The sequence below is a fragment of the Prionailurus viverrinus genome, chromosome C1 (assembly GCF_022837055.1).
Source record: "Prionailurus viverrinus isolate Anna chromosome C1, UM_Priviv_1.0, whole genome shotgun sequence".
Lineage (NCBI taxonomy): Eukaryota > Metazoa > Chordata > Mammalia > Carnivora > Felidae > Prionailurus > Prionailurus viverrinus.
In genome coordinates, this window is record NC_062568.1 from 134,847,213 (window position 1) to 134,862,721 (window position 15,509).

Below are 15,509 nucleotides of genomic sequence, written 5' to 3' on the forward strand. Positions count from 1 at the left end.
CCTTTCTTTTAGATAGTAACCCTAAAATTAAATATTTGAAGATAAAATTGTAGCAAAAATCAATCTATCATAATGAAGTTTATACAAATGAATTTGTCTTAGGCAACTGCAAAGTAACAAACCTACCTCATTCTTGTGGATTTCCATTCGTAGGCGGTCAATGTTATTCATGGTCTCTGCTAATTTAGGCTGCAAACTCCCTGGATCCCCCATTTGTGGATTTTTCTCATACACATCTTTCATTTTGTTGAGTGCTTCTCTGAAAATCAGAAGGAAGTCACAGAATTAAATATTCACTTCATATGTTCCCAGATAAAAGAGTTTCATTTGATTTGGGGGGCTCTCATGTAGCCTATCTTAAGAGAGTAATAACATCTCTTTAAATATAGTCAAACATTACCTGTTTACAGATAATGTGCATAAAGATGATTGTATAGAGTGGGCAATTTATGAAGACCGTCTTAAAACATTTGGAATAAAAAAAGAGATTTTTCATTTCTTCTCATTTATGAGATTTTATATATGTAATATATGTAAGTATATATTACATATATGTATATTGTGTGTGTATACACACACACACACACGTATGTGTCTTTGTATTTATATAGGTTTAATCAAGAACTGGAAGAATATTCCTCAATATTCTTAAACTCATCATGTCCCAAATCAAATTCATTATATTCCTCCATAGACATATATTCCTCCTTAGTTCACAGCATCTTTGGCCTCCCACTCATCCATGCTAGAAATAGGAATACATCTTTAACTTGACCCTCTCCCAGCTCATTCATCTCCTCCTCATTTCTCTAATCACACCACTGTAGGTTATGTATGCCTCAATCAGCACTCTGACTTCCTCTAATATCTGACATTACTGGCTAACAACTCTTTTCCTTCTTAATTTCCTAGAAGTTACATTTTCTTTTCCTTTCTTCTCACCTCTACTGTCTCATAATGTCCTTCAGTGGCTCTTTCTCAACTTCTGCTCATCCTTTAAATGTGTTACATAAAATGACAGAGGTTTCTTCTCATCTCATCTTATACGTCTTTTTGAAAACGATCCCTTCTACTTTCTAGTTTTACTGAAATATAATTGACTCTACTATTTTAATATCACCTATCTTTAGAAGATTTGAGTACTTTCAGCCTTCTTTCTTTCCTAAGTTTTAGACACTCTGAACAAGTATCCTTTTCGGGGTCCATCTAGTGCCTTTTTTTTTTTTTTTAATTCTGTGCTCTTTATTGCTTTTTCTTTTTAAAATAAGCCCCTAAGTGTAGTGCTGAAGTACTGTCTAGTGTTTCTAAGTGCAAGAAGGCTGTGAGATGCCTTATGGAAAAAATGTTATGTGGTTAGATAGACTTTGTTCAGGCATGAGTTACAGTGCTATCAGCCCTGAGTTCAAAGTTAATAAACCAACAGTATATATTATAATGAGTCTTAAAATAGAAACACACATAAAACAAGGTTATAACTGACCAGGTGATGAAAATGTTGTGGCCAGAGGCTAAATGGAGCCTTAAACCATTTCAGTCTTCACGAATTCAGTGCTCACAATAACTTTATAGTACATAACTATCACATGCTGGAAAAACTGGACAGCAACATGCAGAAAAATGAACCTAGACCACTTTGTTACACCATACACAAAAAGAAACTCAAAATGGATGAAAGACCTAAATGTAAGACAGGAAGCCATCAAAATCCTTGAGGAGAAAGCAGACAAAAACCTCTTTGACCTCAGCTGCAGCAACTTCTTACCCTACACATCTCCAGAGGCAAGAGAAACAAAAGCAAAAATGAACTATTGTGACCTCATCAAAATAAAAAGCTTCTGCACAGCAAAGGAAACAATCAGCAAAACTAAAAGGCAACCGACAGAGTGGGAGAAGATATTTGCAAACGACATATCAGATAAAGGGTTAGTATCTGAAATCTATAAAGAACTTATCAAACTCAACACCCAAAAAACAAACAATCCAATGAAGAAATGGGCAAAAGATATGAATAGATGCTTCTCCAAAGAAGACACTCTGATGGCCAACATATGAAAAAAGACTCAACATCACTCCTCATCAGGGAAATACAAAGCAAAACCACAATGAGATACCACCTCACACCTGCCAGAATGGCTAACATGAACAATTCAGGCAACAACAGATGTTGGCGAGGATGCAGAGACAGAGGATCTCTTTTGCATTGTTGGTGGGAATGCAAGCTGGTGCAGCCACTGTGGAAACAGTAAAAACAGAACTGCCGTACGACCCAGCAATTCCACTACTAGGCATTTATCCATGGGATACAGGTGTGCTGTCTCAAAGGGACACATGCACCCCAATGTTTATAGTAGCACTATCAACAATAGCCAAAGTATGGAAAGAGCCCAAATGTCCATTGATGGATGAATGGATAAAGATGTGGGGTGTGTGTGTGTGTGTGTACACACACACACACACACACACACACACACACACACACACACACACAATGGAGTATTACTCAGCAATCAAAAAGAATGAAATCTTGCCATTTTCAACTACATGGATGGAACTAGAGGGTGTTATGCTAAGCAAAATTAGAGAAAGACAAATATCATATGACTTCACTCATATGACTTTAAGATACAAAACAGATGAACATAAGGGAAGGGAAGCAAAAATAATACAAAAACAGGGAGGAGGACAAAACGTAAGAGACCCTTAAATATGGAGAACAAACAGATGGTTACTGGAGGGGTTGTGAGATGGAGGATGGGGTAAGTGAGTAAGGGGCATTAAGGAATCTCCTTCTGAAATCACTGTTGCACTATATGCTAACTTGGATGTAAATTAAAAAAATAAATAAAAATTAAAAAAACATAACTACCACAAATAATGAGAATTAACTATATTACAGTGTTTCATTTATGATTAAGCATCCCATTATACCTGATGTACAATTCTTAACATCAAAATTTCAATCATTTCTACACCTGAAACTAATGTGATGCGTGTCAACTATACTTCAATTAAAAAAAAAAAAAATCTGGAACGAAACTGCCTGAGCTACAAAAAAACCAAAAACAAAACCCTCCAAAAACTTTCAATCACTCATGCTATGGTTTAAGCTCCAATTTTATCTTTACTATAAAAGCAGACAGTAAGGCACCAATTCACTGTAATAACCCTTTATTCATCATAAATATCTGTTCATTAAAACAAAACTGAACCAAAGGAAACTTTTTATAAAATTGAAAAAAAATTACAGCAATGAGTCAATGAATCTGAAGCTATAAGTAATCAAGTACTGTATGCTAACTTGCTGCAAACAAAATAATTATAGCCTTAGGTTTCTACTGAGCTCAATTTATGTATCAAAGCAAAATGAAATGTATCAAGGTATAAGAGGCGGTTAATGTTGGTGAAAACTACTGTTGATAATGAACCATTAAACTGTTTTGCAATATTATTGAGAACATGGACTATTATCATCCACTAAGTAAACTGCAACCTAAGAAACTAACATTTCATTTTTATTTATCACACAGCAACCATAAAATTTTGCAAAGTTTAGGAGTGTATTTTTCCCTCAAAAGATATTTTAATTAGGATATATGATTTTTATATCTTCGATACATCACATTTAAACATATCATTCAAAGTATACCCCGAAAGGAATAATAATGGTAAAAAAAGACTTAATAGAAGAATACTTTTGGTCTGATTCTTTTTGTAGTTCTCTGTTAAGTTCATCGATACGTTGCTGTAGTTTTTTACGTCTCTGTTCTGGTGGCAGATGACTGAAATCTTCCAGCGCTGGGCCCTGAAAAGAGAATCTAAATTATAAAAGACATCTTGAGGAAATTTTCTTTTTTAAATATACCCGCTATAAAATAAAAATACACATCAGTTTTAAGTTTAATTTAAAATTAGCCCCAAACTTTTAAGAAGAAATCTACACAGATATGTGTATGTAAATTAAAACAACTATATTGAACAAAGCTTGAATTCAAGTTTATGAAATCATGAAATAGAACAGGTAAAAATATAACCAGATAAAGAAAATTGGTAATGACCACTATCACATTATTTTCAGGTCTTGGCAGTTAAAATAAATACATATGAACCTTCTTACAGCAACAACAACAAAATGGAAACACATAACATTTCTCACCTATACAAATTATTGTTCTTTATATAACATCATCACATTCTCAAATCAAATACTGTGAATGTTCAGACTGCAAATATGAAAAGCTTATACAAATAAGTAGGCAACTTACCTCACAGAGATAATCTAACTGGTGAAATATATTTTAATATTGCATAGTCTCTGAATGATTACACTTATTAAACCACTCTTTAGAACCAAAACATACAAAAGGTAAAACTATCCACTGTGTGAACTGAAAATAGAAATTATTCTAATAAGGAGTTTATTTTCAATTATCCTTTTGTACAACCAATAACATACCTCAGTTTTTCCCAAAAGAAAGATAAAATCCAAAGATTAAAGATGTGATCCTTCTTTAGGAAAGATGCTTTATGTTTGAAAAATTTTTAATGTTTTAATATGCAAGAAACTATCATTTAGGAAAAAGTACTAGTATTTAGTTGTAAACTTCTGATTCAAATTATGTCTTTCCCATGTTAAATGTTAATCATGCCACTCATATTAGAGGTTACACAACAGAGCCAATAATAGCAACTATTGATTCTATTTACCATAAACCCATATTTACATAAGTTTTGATACACTCCAAAAATTGATGATACCTATCACTCTTCATTTTTCTTTTTAAAATGGCGATATGAGGGGTGCCTGAGTGGCTCAGTCGGTTAAGCGTCCGACTTCGGCTCAGGTCATGATCTCACGGTTTGTGACTTTGAGCCCCGCGTCGGGCTCTGTGCTGACAGCTCAGAGCCTGGAGCCTGCTTCAGATTCTGTGTCTCCCTCTCCCTCTGCCCCTCCCCTGCTCACACTCTCTCTCTCTTTCAATAATAAACGTTAAAAAAAAAAAAATTAAAAGAAAATTAAATGGTGATTTGAAGAATATGCCAGTTCAATTTTTAAAGTATTGTTGAAATGAAACTCATCCTTGCTCTCTGGGCCATTTATGCCTATAACATACTTAGTAGCTTTATTTCACCATCTAGAAGAATGTTTCCGTGACTTTAAAAAAAAGAGAAAACTCACTCTTAGGATGGAACCATGATCAAAGGTTAACATTTCATTAATAACAGAATCTCCAGAATTTTCCCCAAGTGGCCTATACATTATGGATATTCAACAAGCTCACCTTAAAAAATAGGGCATCTTGTCTAAGTGGCTTTGGTTTTTTAATCTACCAAGTAGCAAAAATAATAAAATGTCAATCAACCAAATCTGACCTAAATAAATGAATGGCAGAATTTCCTAAGCAAGGTGCCTTTAAATTTAGTGGTCAATTATTAATGTAAGTTGTCGGTTTTAATTTAACTTCAGATGTAGGTTTTGAAAAGTATTATATATGTGCCAAAGATAAAACTTTTAATCTATATATTTTTAAATATTTCTTAAAATTTTGAAAAACTATCTAGTGAAGTAAAGAAATATATTTCAACGTGGGTATTTTTTGGTATTATTACAATAAACTCACAATTACCTGTAAGTAAACCTGCCTGCTTCCCACTTACCCCTAATCAAACCTTGTTCTCAAATTTAGTAACAGTAGGTATGAAAGCATTTCTAATATCCCATTTTGACATAACCTATTCTTTTATAGAATTTGAGAGCTAAACACTCTATTTCCAATGGATATAAAGACCTGTGAGGTATTTATTGACAACTTCTACTACAAGGGAATACATTTTAAAAAGGCTAAACTGAAAGTCTGAAAGAAACTGGTCTGAAAGAGAGTGGTCTACTTTCTAAAAATAAGAAACTATGCAACCCCCAATGATTTGGGGGTTAGGTCTTCACAATGTAGTTCCATTAATGTGATTGAAATGTATAAAGGACCATTTCACTCACACACTCACACACACACACACACACACACACACACACTCTCTCTCTCTCTCTCTCTCTCTCTCTCTCTCTCTCACCCACAACTGCGCAAGCACATACTATATTTAGATTATGTGTGCTTTTATTCCCATTCAGTACTACAGAAGAAAGTACTGACTCTCTAATGAAATTAGTAGGAAATTTTCTTTCTTACTATTTTGAAAATCTAATGATTCTTGTGATAAACTACAAATAACATGTATACAATCTTTTTAAAAGACATTAAAAATCATTTTTAATTTTCCTTGTGTAAAAATATGAACTTTTGTTCTACCATGTAACTTAATGATTAACTATAATTTTATGCTCTGTAACATGACAAGGACTCCACTCAGTAACATTTAGGAACTTAATAGGTTGATTAAAGTTAACCATATTATTTTAGAATTTTATGGCATCAAGAAATACTGGCATATGTTGGACTATGGATCAAATTATAACAAGAAAAGACACATACAAGGTGAAAATGTAAGGTCGTACCTTACTACTTAGTCTGAATAAAAAAAAAAAAAAAAAAAAAACCACAATGTTTTGAGTGGCACCTGGGTGTGAAGTGTCTGACTCTTGATTTCAGCTCAGGTCATGATCTTGTGGTTTGGGAGTTTGAGCCCCACACAAGGCTCTGTGCTGACAGCATGGAGCCTGCTTGGAATCCTCTGTCTCCCTATCTGCCCCTCCCCAGCTCATGCTCGCTCGCTCACTCTCTCTCTCTCTCTCAGAATAAACTTAAAAAAAAAGTTTTGAGATTATTTAATGTTGGCACAGTATATAGATCAGCACATAAGGCTTACCATCTTCACCGACCACTGAATAGTTCAATGGAAAACAGAAAGAAATGGTAAATTATTCACATGAAATCAATACAGAAGATGCAATAACTTATACTTTTTTTTTTACAATATTAAAATAAATCATGAACATTTCACAATCCAAACAATTATGCCAGAAAAACAATTTTAAGCACATTTTGGGGAAAGTAAATTACTTGCAAAAAAAAAAAAATACACTGATGATAATGGGCAGATATTTTCTAAATGCAACAAAAACTTAAAAGTAAATAGAAATTCTCCGTAAGTGGATTTTACTTATAGTTCTTCATTCTCTAAATACTAATATTTGAAGAGCTAAATATAAAGATCCAATATTAGCCATTTGAAAAACTCTTTTATGAAGTATTAAAAAATGAAAAACTCTTCCCAATGCATTAAACAAACTGGCATCACAGGAACTGCTATAGTTCAAAACACTTTTTTGAATTTAAATATGTCAAGGGTAACATTTCTACCTTAGTTATAAGGTTTTTTAAAAAAATGTACAGACATATTAGAAACACATTATCAAAACAATGAGTCACCCAGATTCAAGTTTCCCATACATATTTCTTAACAGACACAAATACATGCATTGAATGTTGCTTTGAAGACGGAGTGTCTACTTTTCAGTTTTTCTGAAATCCATATGCTCAATAAGCAACACTAAAAATATAACGTCAATTTTTAGAAAGAAAACTAGATAAAATTTTTCTTTCTGAAAATATAACAGGATATAGCCAGAGTGCTCTCATACAGTACATATACTACTCGTGTGGTATGTACCACACATATATACACTAATGGTGTGTGTGTGTCTGTGTGTGTCCGTCCCACATGAGGTGGGTTAGCACGGCTCTGCAACTGGCAATGCATCTGCCAAACATACCAAGTAAACACACGTGTGCACACGTGTCCATGCACACACGCACACACACACACACTCCTTGTGACCCGTAATATGCAATTTGGCTTTACAAAGCTAATCTTCAATTAATCTCATTCATTCATGGCTTGCAACCTCTAAAATTTTTATTTTTCCTTGTTTTCTAAATCACGATGTTTAAAGAAGGGGGATGTCACGTAGAAGAATTTCACATAAAAAATATGAACTTTAATAAATAACTGACAAAAATATCTACCCCTTATCTCCAATGAATTGGCTATATATATTAATGGTTATGATGATAAGAAAGATGACATTTGCTATCCATTAGCTTTCCAATTAAGCTTAACATTCTTTAGACTGTCAGTAGTTTCAGGGAACAAAAAGCACAACTTATTTTAGGATCACAAAATTCCTGGTAAAAAGGTTAACAAGTTTAAGTTTTAAAAAGATATTCATGGTCTTCTTTAATGTTATTAAGACAAAATTATATAGAGCACAAGAAACAAAATATGTAGAGTATTTGAATTTATCTTTTATAATTTTCCCCAGCTAAATTTCTAAGTGAAATAAAAATTATTTTTCCAGTTTATGTATTAATATGCTTCAGAGAAAACATTAAGATAATTATAACTGAAATATCGAATGGTTCAGGTTTTAGTTAGTCTAGTTTTATATCAATTATAAAATTAATTTATGGTACACTAACCTTAGATTTAGGGATACAAAAAACTCAAGTTCTTTGTAAAATATTAGAAAAATATTCAAGTTTTCTTTTAAGTAAGTCATGTTCAATACATAAATATCTTCCTCTCATATACAATTATCATGTACCTGTAACTAGAAAATTTCACATACCCCCATACCTTAATAAATACACAAGGGAACTAAAAAAGGAAATTAGGCAATTAAAATGTTCTTTTAAAGATAGGAAAATACTGATAACTGTATTCTGAATAAATAAAAAGCTTACAAATATGACTATGAAGTCTTTCAGACCATGAATAATTTAGACAGATAATATGGACTTGTTATTGCTAGATAAATCTACTTCCAAAAAAAAGGAGTACCCAACAATCTCAAATGAAACAGTTATAGAGTAAAAAATATTTGTTTGTATATTAAATAGTTAAGTTGAGGTGTGCACCAATTATCCATTAATGGTTAGCTCCTGATTTCACATAAGGAAAATTATACACCATCATCCCTCAGAAAAGGTCTAATGGTATCAACCATCAAATTCAAAAACACTGGTCCAATATAACATTTCTCAGATCCTTAAAAATATTAGGAACTTTATATAGAAAAAAAAAAAGAAAAATTATAATTTTTTAGAAAGCCAAAAGCAGATATTCAGGAAAAACAATAGGTCGCCTGGGTGGCTCAGTTGGTTAAAGCATCCGACTCTCGATTCCAGTTCAGGTTATGATCTCACAGTTCGTGAGTTTGAGCCCCATGTCAGCTCACCCTGGACAGTGCAGAACCTGCTTGGGATTCTTTCTTTCTCTTTCTCTCTCTCTCTCTCTTTCTCCCCTTCCCCCGCTAATGCTCTCTCAAAAATAAATATTTTAAAAATATAATATTAACAAAAAACAACGTAGCAAACATAGTTCAAAACAACAGTTTCTGATTTGAATGGTACAACTCATCAGCTTTAAAAATCCTTAAGACTTGGGGCACCTGGGTGGCTTAGCTGGTTGAGCATCTGACTTTGACTTGGGTCATGATCTCACGGTTTATGAGTTCGAGCCCCAAATCAGGCTTGCTGCTGTCAGACTACCAGTGCACAGCCTGCTTCTAATTCTCTTTTCTCCCCTCCCTAACCCTCCCCAACTTGCACTCTCTCAAAAATAAACATTAAAAATAAGAGAATTCTATCTCTCTCAGTTTTGCTTTATTCTACACCAATTTGTATGCACAGGTCCTTTTACAAAAACAAAAAACAAAAAACAAAAATTTCCCCCCAAAATACCTTAAGACTTATTTTGTAAGTGAATGGACTGACATGTAAATCCATGTTTAAAAAAAAAACAAAACAAAAACCTGGCTTCTTAAAGCTTCTCTTCTTTTTTGGGGGAGCCTAGGTGGCTCAGTAGGTTAAGCATCTGACTTCTGCTCAGGTCATGATCTCATGGTTCTTGAGTTTGAGCCCCGCATTGGGCTCTCTACTGTCAGTGCAGAGCCTGCCTGGGATTCTCTTTCTACGTCTCTCTGCCCCTCCCCTGCTCACTCTCTCTCTCTCTCAAAAATAAAAACATTTAGGGGCACCTGGGTGGCTCAGTCGGTTAAGCGTCTGACTTTGGCTCAGGACATGATCTCACAGTTTGCTGAGTTCCAGCCCCACGTGAGGCTCTGTACTGACAGCTCAAAGTCTGGAGTCTGCTTCGGATTCTGTCTCCCTCTCTCTCTGCCCCTGCCCCACTCACAGTCTGTCTGTCTCTTTCTCTCTCTCTCAAAAATAAAACAAAAACAGTAAAAAAAATTTTTTTTAATGAAAATAAAAATAAAAAAATAAATTATTTTTTAAGAAGTTCTTTTTGGATTTTCCTATATTGAGAAAATTCTTAACTGGAAGAAAAATATCTCCATAGGTTAATTTTGAAATAGAATCTGATAAACTACTAAATACCAATCAAAATGAAAAATGTCGGGGCCCCTGGATGGCTCAGTCAGTTAAGCGTCCGACTTTGCTCAGGTCATGATAGCTGTGCTGATAGCTCAGAGCCTGGAGCCTGCTTCAGATTCTGTCTCCCTCTCCCTTTGCCCCTCCCCTGCTCATGCTGTCTTTCTCTGTCTCAAAAATAAACACTAAAAAAAAAAAAAAAAGTCAATGCCAAGATTGTAATAAACTTTCCTTTCTGCTCTATCCTCCAATATCCTAGTTAATTTATCTGTCATATTTTCTACCTTACATATTGCTTTTTCTCCTTTGGTACGGTAAGTAATAACAAAAGTAGGAGGATTTTGACCTTCTGGAACTGGCTCCCCCAAAACAATGTTCTAATATTTAAAACTAAAGCAGTAAGTGGAAATAAGACAAATAATAACTAAGCAGATACTTTTAAGTTCTACAATTTTATAAAATGTAGATTTTATAATTCCACCTATAACTTATTCAATAAAAATGAAGAGGTCACATATTTAAACTTCTCTCTCCAAGGCTCACAGTTCTAACTGCCTAAATTTCACACAACTATTTGATATCTCTATAACTATACTGTATAGATTACTGTTAACTGGATCTGGTAGACTCAATGTGTAAGATACAGAAACAATTACAAAAATATAGCTGCTAAACAGTCATTTTTCATAACAGCAGAATATTTAATAAAATCTAAATCATCATAGAGAAGAAAGATGGGAATTCTGCCCTCTTAAGTCAGGCAAAAGAAAATCCCTAATGATTTCTTAAGTGTTTCTAACACGTGTTAAGGGCTTTTAAAAATGAATACAGGTTACTTGTACTGTATAACACAGACTCATTCCTACTGGCTTTTCAGAATATCATTAATTACCTATATCATCATTCAACACAGAAGTAGGTAAGATAGATGTAAAAATGTTCATGACAGTATAGGAAAAAAGGAAGTCCAAAAAGGGACATCATATACTAGAACATGTCTACTGCATTACTGACATCACTTCAGGTTGTCATAGTGTTTTAATGAAAATGCAAATAATGTCATCTTGCCCTAAATGAATATATCTTGTTCTACATGTGGCCAAAAGAGAAACTCAACTGAAGCTATTTGTAGAAAAGGCTACAGAAGGTAATTAAAACAGACTAGACAGAGAAGAAAAGAATCGAAAAAGAACGCAAGCAGGAAGGCAGAGAGGAAGGGAGGAAGAGGGAAGGTGGGGGAAGAATGGCAAGAACAAGAGTAAGCCCAACTATAGTGTATCACTGTTAATGATTAGATTTTTTAATGGCACTGATAGATTGAGTTCTCATCTGTGGGCTATCACACCTATGTTTTTCATATGTCCAAACAAATGTTCAAATTTCATAAATATATCTAAACTATGAGCTATGAATATTACAAGCACATCCTTAAAATCAAATATAAACAAGAGAAATTAGTTTCACTAACATAATGGAATAACACTACTATTTATCAGTAGTATAATAGGTGTTGCTAAAAAATAGCTTGATATTTGATTTTTACAATTCTAAAATTTTTCATTTCAGAATAACTTTAGTTTTAAGTAAATACCAAAGACTGGGCAATTAAAAAAAATATTTTGGTAAAAAAATACTTTTTTTTTAAGCTCAAGAACACAAATGCCATGTAAACATTACTCACTAATATCTAGTATTTTATAGGCAAATAATTTACAAAATATCTTCTAATGTATTATCTTAATATGATCTAGAATCTTGATATTTAACATGCCTATCTTTAATTTCTTATATAACTACTGGAAACTGTGTTTTATACTTCTAAAAGTAGGGAAATTAAAAATTGAATTTGATTTTTTTATAGACAACAAAATACTTTATAAATTGGCAGAAGTCATCATTAGTGACAAAGTATTGCATGAGTTAACTGCAGTGACAAATTACTGAAAGTCTTAAAAATGTAAATACATTACAAGACAATGGTGGACATATGATTTCACATAAACAAAAAAATAGCTAATATGATTGTACCCAGCACCCTCTTTATAATACCATTCTTTTATGGTTGCGCATTTCAAATGTTATAAAGAGGAGTTATTTTTAACTTGAGGGCAGCTATACTTAATTCTGTGGTCTTTTTAAACTACATATTTACAGGAGAGAGCCTTATAATGAGGGTGGAGAGTATTAAAAGCCACACTACACACACAATAGGCCATCATGCATTTTAACCCATTATTAAACTTACCCCTCTTTTGAGACTTCTGAAAGAAGGAATTCTGGGCTTCCCTGTTTTTATTTCATTCATACAATAATGCACGGGCTCAATGGAGAATGTGAGAAACTGGGACCCATTAGGAGTACTGGATGTGAATAAACTAGTAGGGGTTAAGGGTGGGGACTGTGGCTAATATGGAAATAAAGAAAGGAATCAATAAGCCAAATGTGCATAGTTTTCTCCTAAATGAAAATTCTATTTTTGGCAACATACTTTTCACAAAATAAATCTCAAAGTTTTCTATAAAAATGTTATAAGAATATTAACATAGTTTTGCCAAAACGGTCATTTTAAGAAGTCAAATTTACTTTAAGAAATGTACCATTTCATTTGATCACTTTTTACAAAATGACATTAAAAATATAGAGTACACAAATTATAATGTCAGAGAAAGCAATATGACCTACATAAAAAAAATTCTCTTCTAATTTCTAGAACATTAGCACTACCTAACTGGTTATACTTAACCTGCACTTGTGAGAGATAAAGGCAACAGCTACAGGTAAAGTTATCTAAATAGATAATATATATTAAAACTGCAACTAATTATTATCACAAATAGGCAAAAAGTTTTCATTACATTTGTGGTTTTTCTCTCAGACTGTTTCTATTTCATCTTCATTGCACCTCATTTAAAAAAAAAAAAAAAAAAACTTCAGCAGTCCTGGTTTTTCTAAGCTTTCCTGTCTACTCTGATTTGACTTAAAAAAAAAGTCTCACCTCTCAACTTCTCACCTGGAAAATATTAAAAGCATGAATAATGCTTGAGTTAATTATAAGTGTACTTCTGAAGAGATTAATAGGTATATTATGAGTTAAATTTATCTGCATTCTTATGTCTAGATCAGAAAAATGAATTAAAGTCACCTATACTTTAATAAATAGAACATATCAGATTAAAAGTACATATCTATTCCCATACTAGATAGACACTATTATAAGCACTAAATTGGTAGGATTAAGCACTCATCTATTCCATTTGCTCATGCTGCTGAACTAGATTTATCTAACATATACAGCACATCAAAAAATGGGTTCCAACAAGAAGTTAAGAGAGATTCTCTTAGTAAACTGGAGATTTTTAAACTTCAAATAACCACAAACATTGGGCCCCTCCCATTAAACATTCACATGGATGATAAAAATAACTTCATTAGTACGATCTATAAGACCTAAAGTGACATTTATTATTGCTATAGTCATTCATTCTAATAGAGAACTGCAATTTTGGTGGTCTTATAGTTAGATCACAACGTTTCCTTAGAAATTCTGATTGAAACTGCATACAAGTGAAATTTCAAAAGCATATAATTCAAGAGGTATTAACAACTATTTAACATTTTTACTCATTAAGTGGTGGTCAATGTTAACTCCAGAAATAATTTTTACTATTAAGATACAAAACTATGTTTCTAATAAGTGAAAAGTTAACTGAATCATTCAGATAAAAATACTTATTCTCTATTAATAGTAAGCCATTATCCACTCAACACCTACATTGATTTAAATGACACACTAAAATAAAACTATTAGCATAGAGGAATTTCATGACTTTTACCTTTGGCTTCTTTCCAAAGAGCCACAACTTGCCCTTGGCCTTTCCTACTGTGGTTTTGGCATCCATCTTCCCACTTTCCTGTTTGGATGCACTGATAGTCCCATCAGAAATGGTTCTATAAATATGTTGACTGTAATCTTCAAATGGAAAATCTCCTGGAGGTTCAAATCCAGACTTAAAGGAGTCCACTACCATTTGAGAGTCCTACACATAAGAAACATGTTTTTAAAATCATTTCATTTATTTTTAATACTGTTAGCTGTTAAAAATTTACTCAAGGAAACAGCCAACAAAAATTTAAAGGAAATAATTCTACAGATAATAATTAAAGGTTAAAGTGAATAATTTCTTCTGGTGGATTAGTAATAAGCCTTAAATATTTTAATCCCAATAAAATACGAATTTATAATCAAATTAACATTTTATTAGTTCGTAATATTCATGAAGTGTTTTCATTCCACAACTTCAACCCACTGAAATTCATCTGAGGACAAGTTAGTTGATAAGAAAGATCTAACTGACAAAAGGAATACAGGAAGAGGTTATTCTCAAGTAGAAATTCTAAGAAGTTTCAGAGGAAAAAGGCTTTTTGCTTTATAGGATATCTACAAAAAGTTGATCTTTGAAACAGGGGAAAAGACATCTATGTAAAAGAGTAAGAGGTAGAAAGGCTTTCATGCATCCAACAGGGGAAAAGATAAAATATACTGAAGACAGTTGGGAATGTTAACTGAACAATGGAGAAAGATCTGACAAACAATATTAAATACAAAAAGCAACTTTAAAAATATAAAGTTCTATTCCCCCTAAAACTTTAAAACTCACATAACTATACTATATATTGTCTTTGGAAGTACATACCATTATCCAAATGTTCTTCTGACACCTTAAACTCATTATTTTCAAACAGAATACTTTATCTCTTATAAACTCCTCCTGTTTAAAACCCTTCTCTTTTATTCCCTATTTCTGTTCATTGTACATTTTGCCTGTCATTTAGTCAAAAGTTATCTGTTAAGTCACACCTTAGTTTTGTCATTAACGCCACCCTACCAATCACTTGCTAAAGGATGAGAAGAATGAGAGAGAAGGGACTTAACTACATTTGTAACCTTGTAACCAGCCATACTGAAATATAAATGTACTTCTGAATTTCTGATTAAAAAACCCTAAAATCCTTTTATTTTTAAAATTCAAGTCAAAATTCTACTTGTTACAGAAAAAAATCCTCATTAATATAATACCAACTTGCTACGAAGACTAAAATATGTGGTATATATTTAGCACTCCCCCAACATTGGTTCTCTTCTCTTGCTCCTTCTTCATAACA

General features: G+C 32.8%; 1 protein-coding gene across 3 annotated transcripts in view; it reads right to left on the reverse strand.

Annotated features, from left to right (window-relative positions):
• Positions 1 to 15,509, reverse strand: part of FNBP1L (formin binding protein 1 like) — a 124,273-nt gene that overhangs the window by 7,478 nt on the left and 101,286 nt on the right. For 2 of the 3 annotated variants that reach the window (XM_047871945.1, XM_047871944.1), the window contains exons 9-11: positions 14,180 to 14,383; positions 3,693 to 3,802; positions 127 to 259 (exon numbers count right to left, since the gene is read on the reverse strand). In XM_047871945.1, the coding sequence (XP_047727901.1) occupies positions 127 to 259; positions 3,693 to 3,802; positions 14,180 to 14,383 (447 nt within the window). Of the gene's footprint in view, positions 1 to 126; positions 260 to 3,692; positions 3,803 to 6,819; positions 6,835 to 12,591; positions 12,751 to 14,179; positions 14,384 to 15,509 lie in introns of all 3 variants that reach the window. The other variant, XM_047871946.1, reaches the window with a different exon arrangement.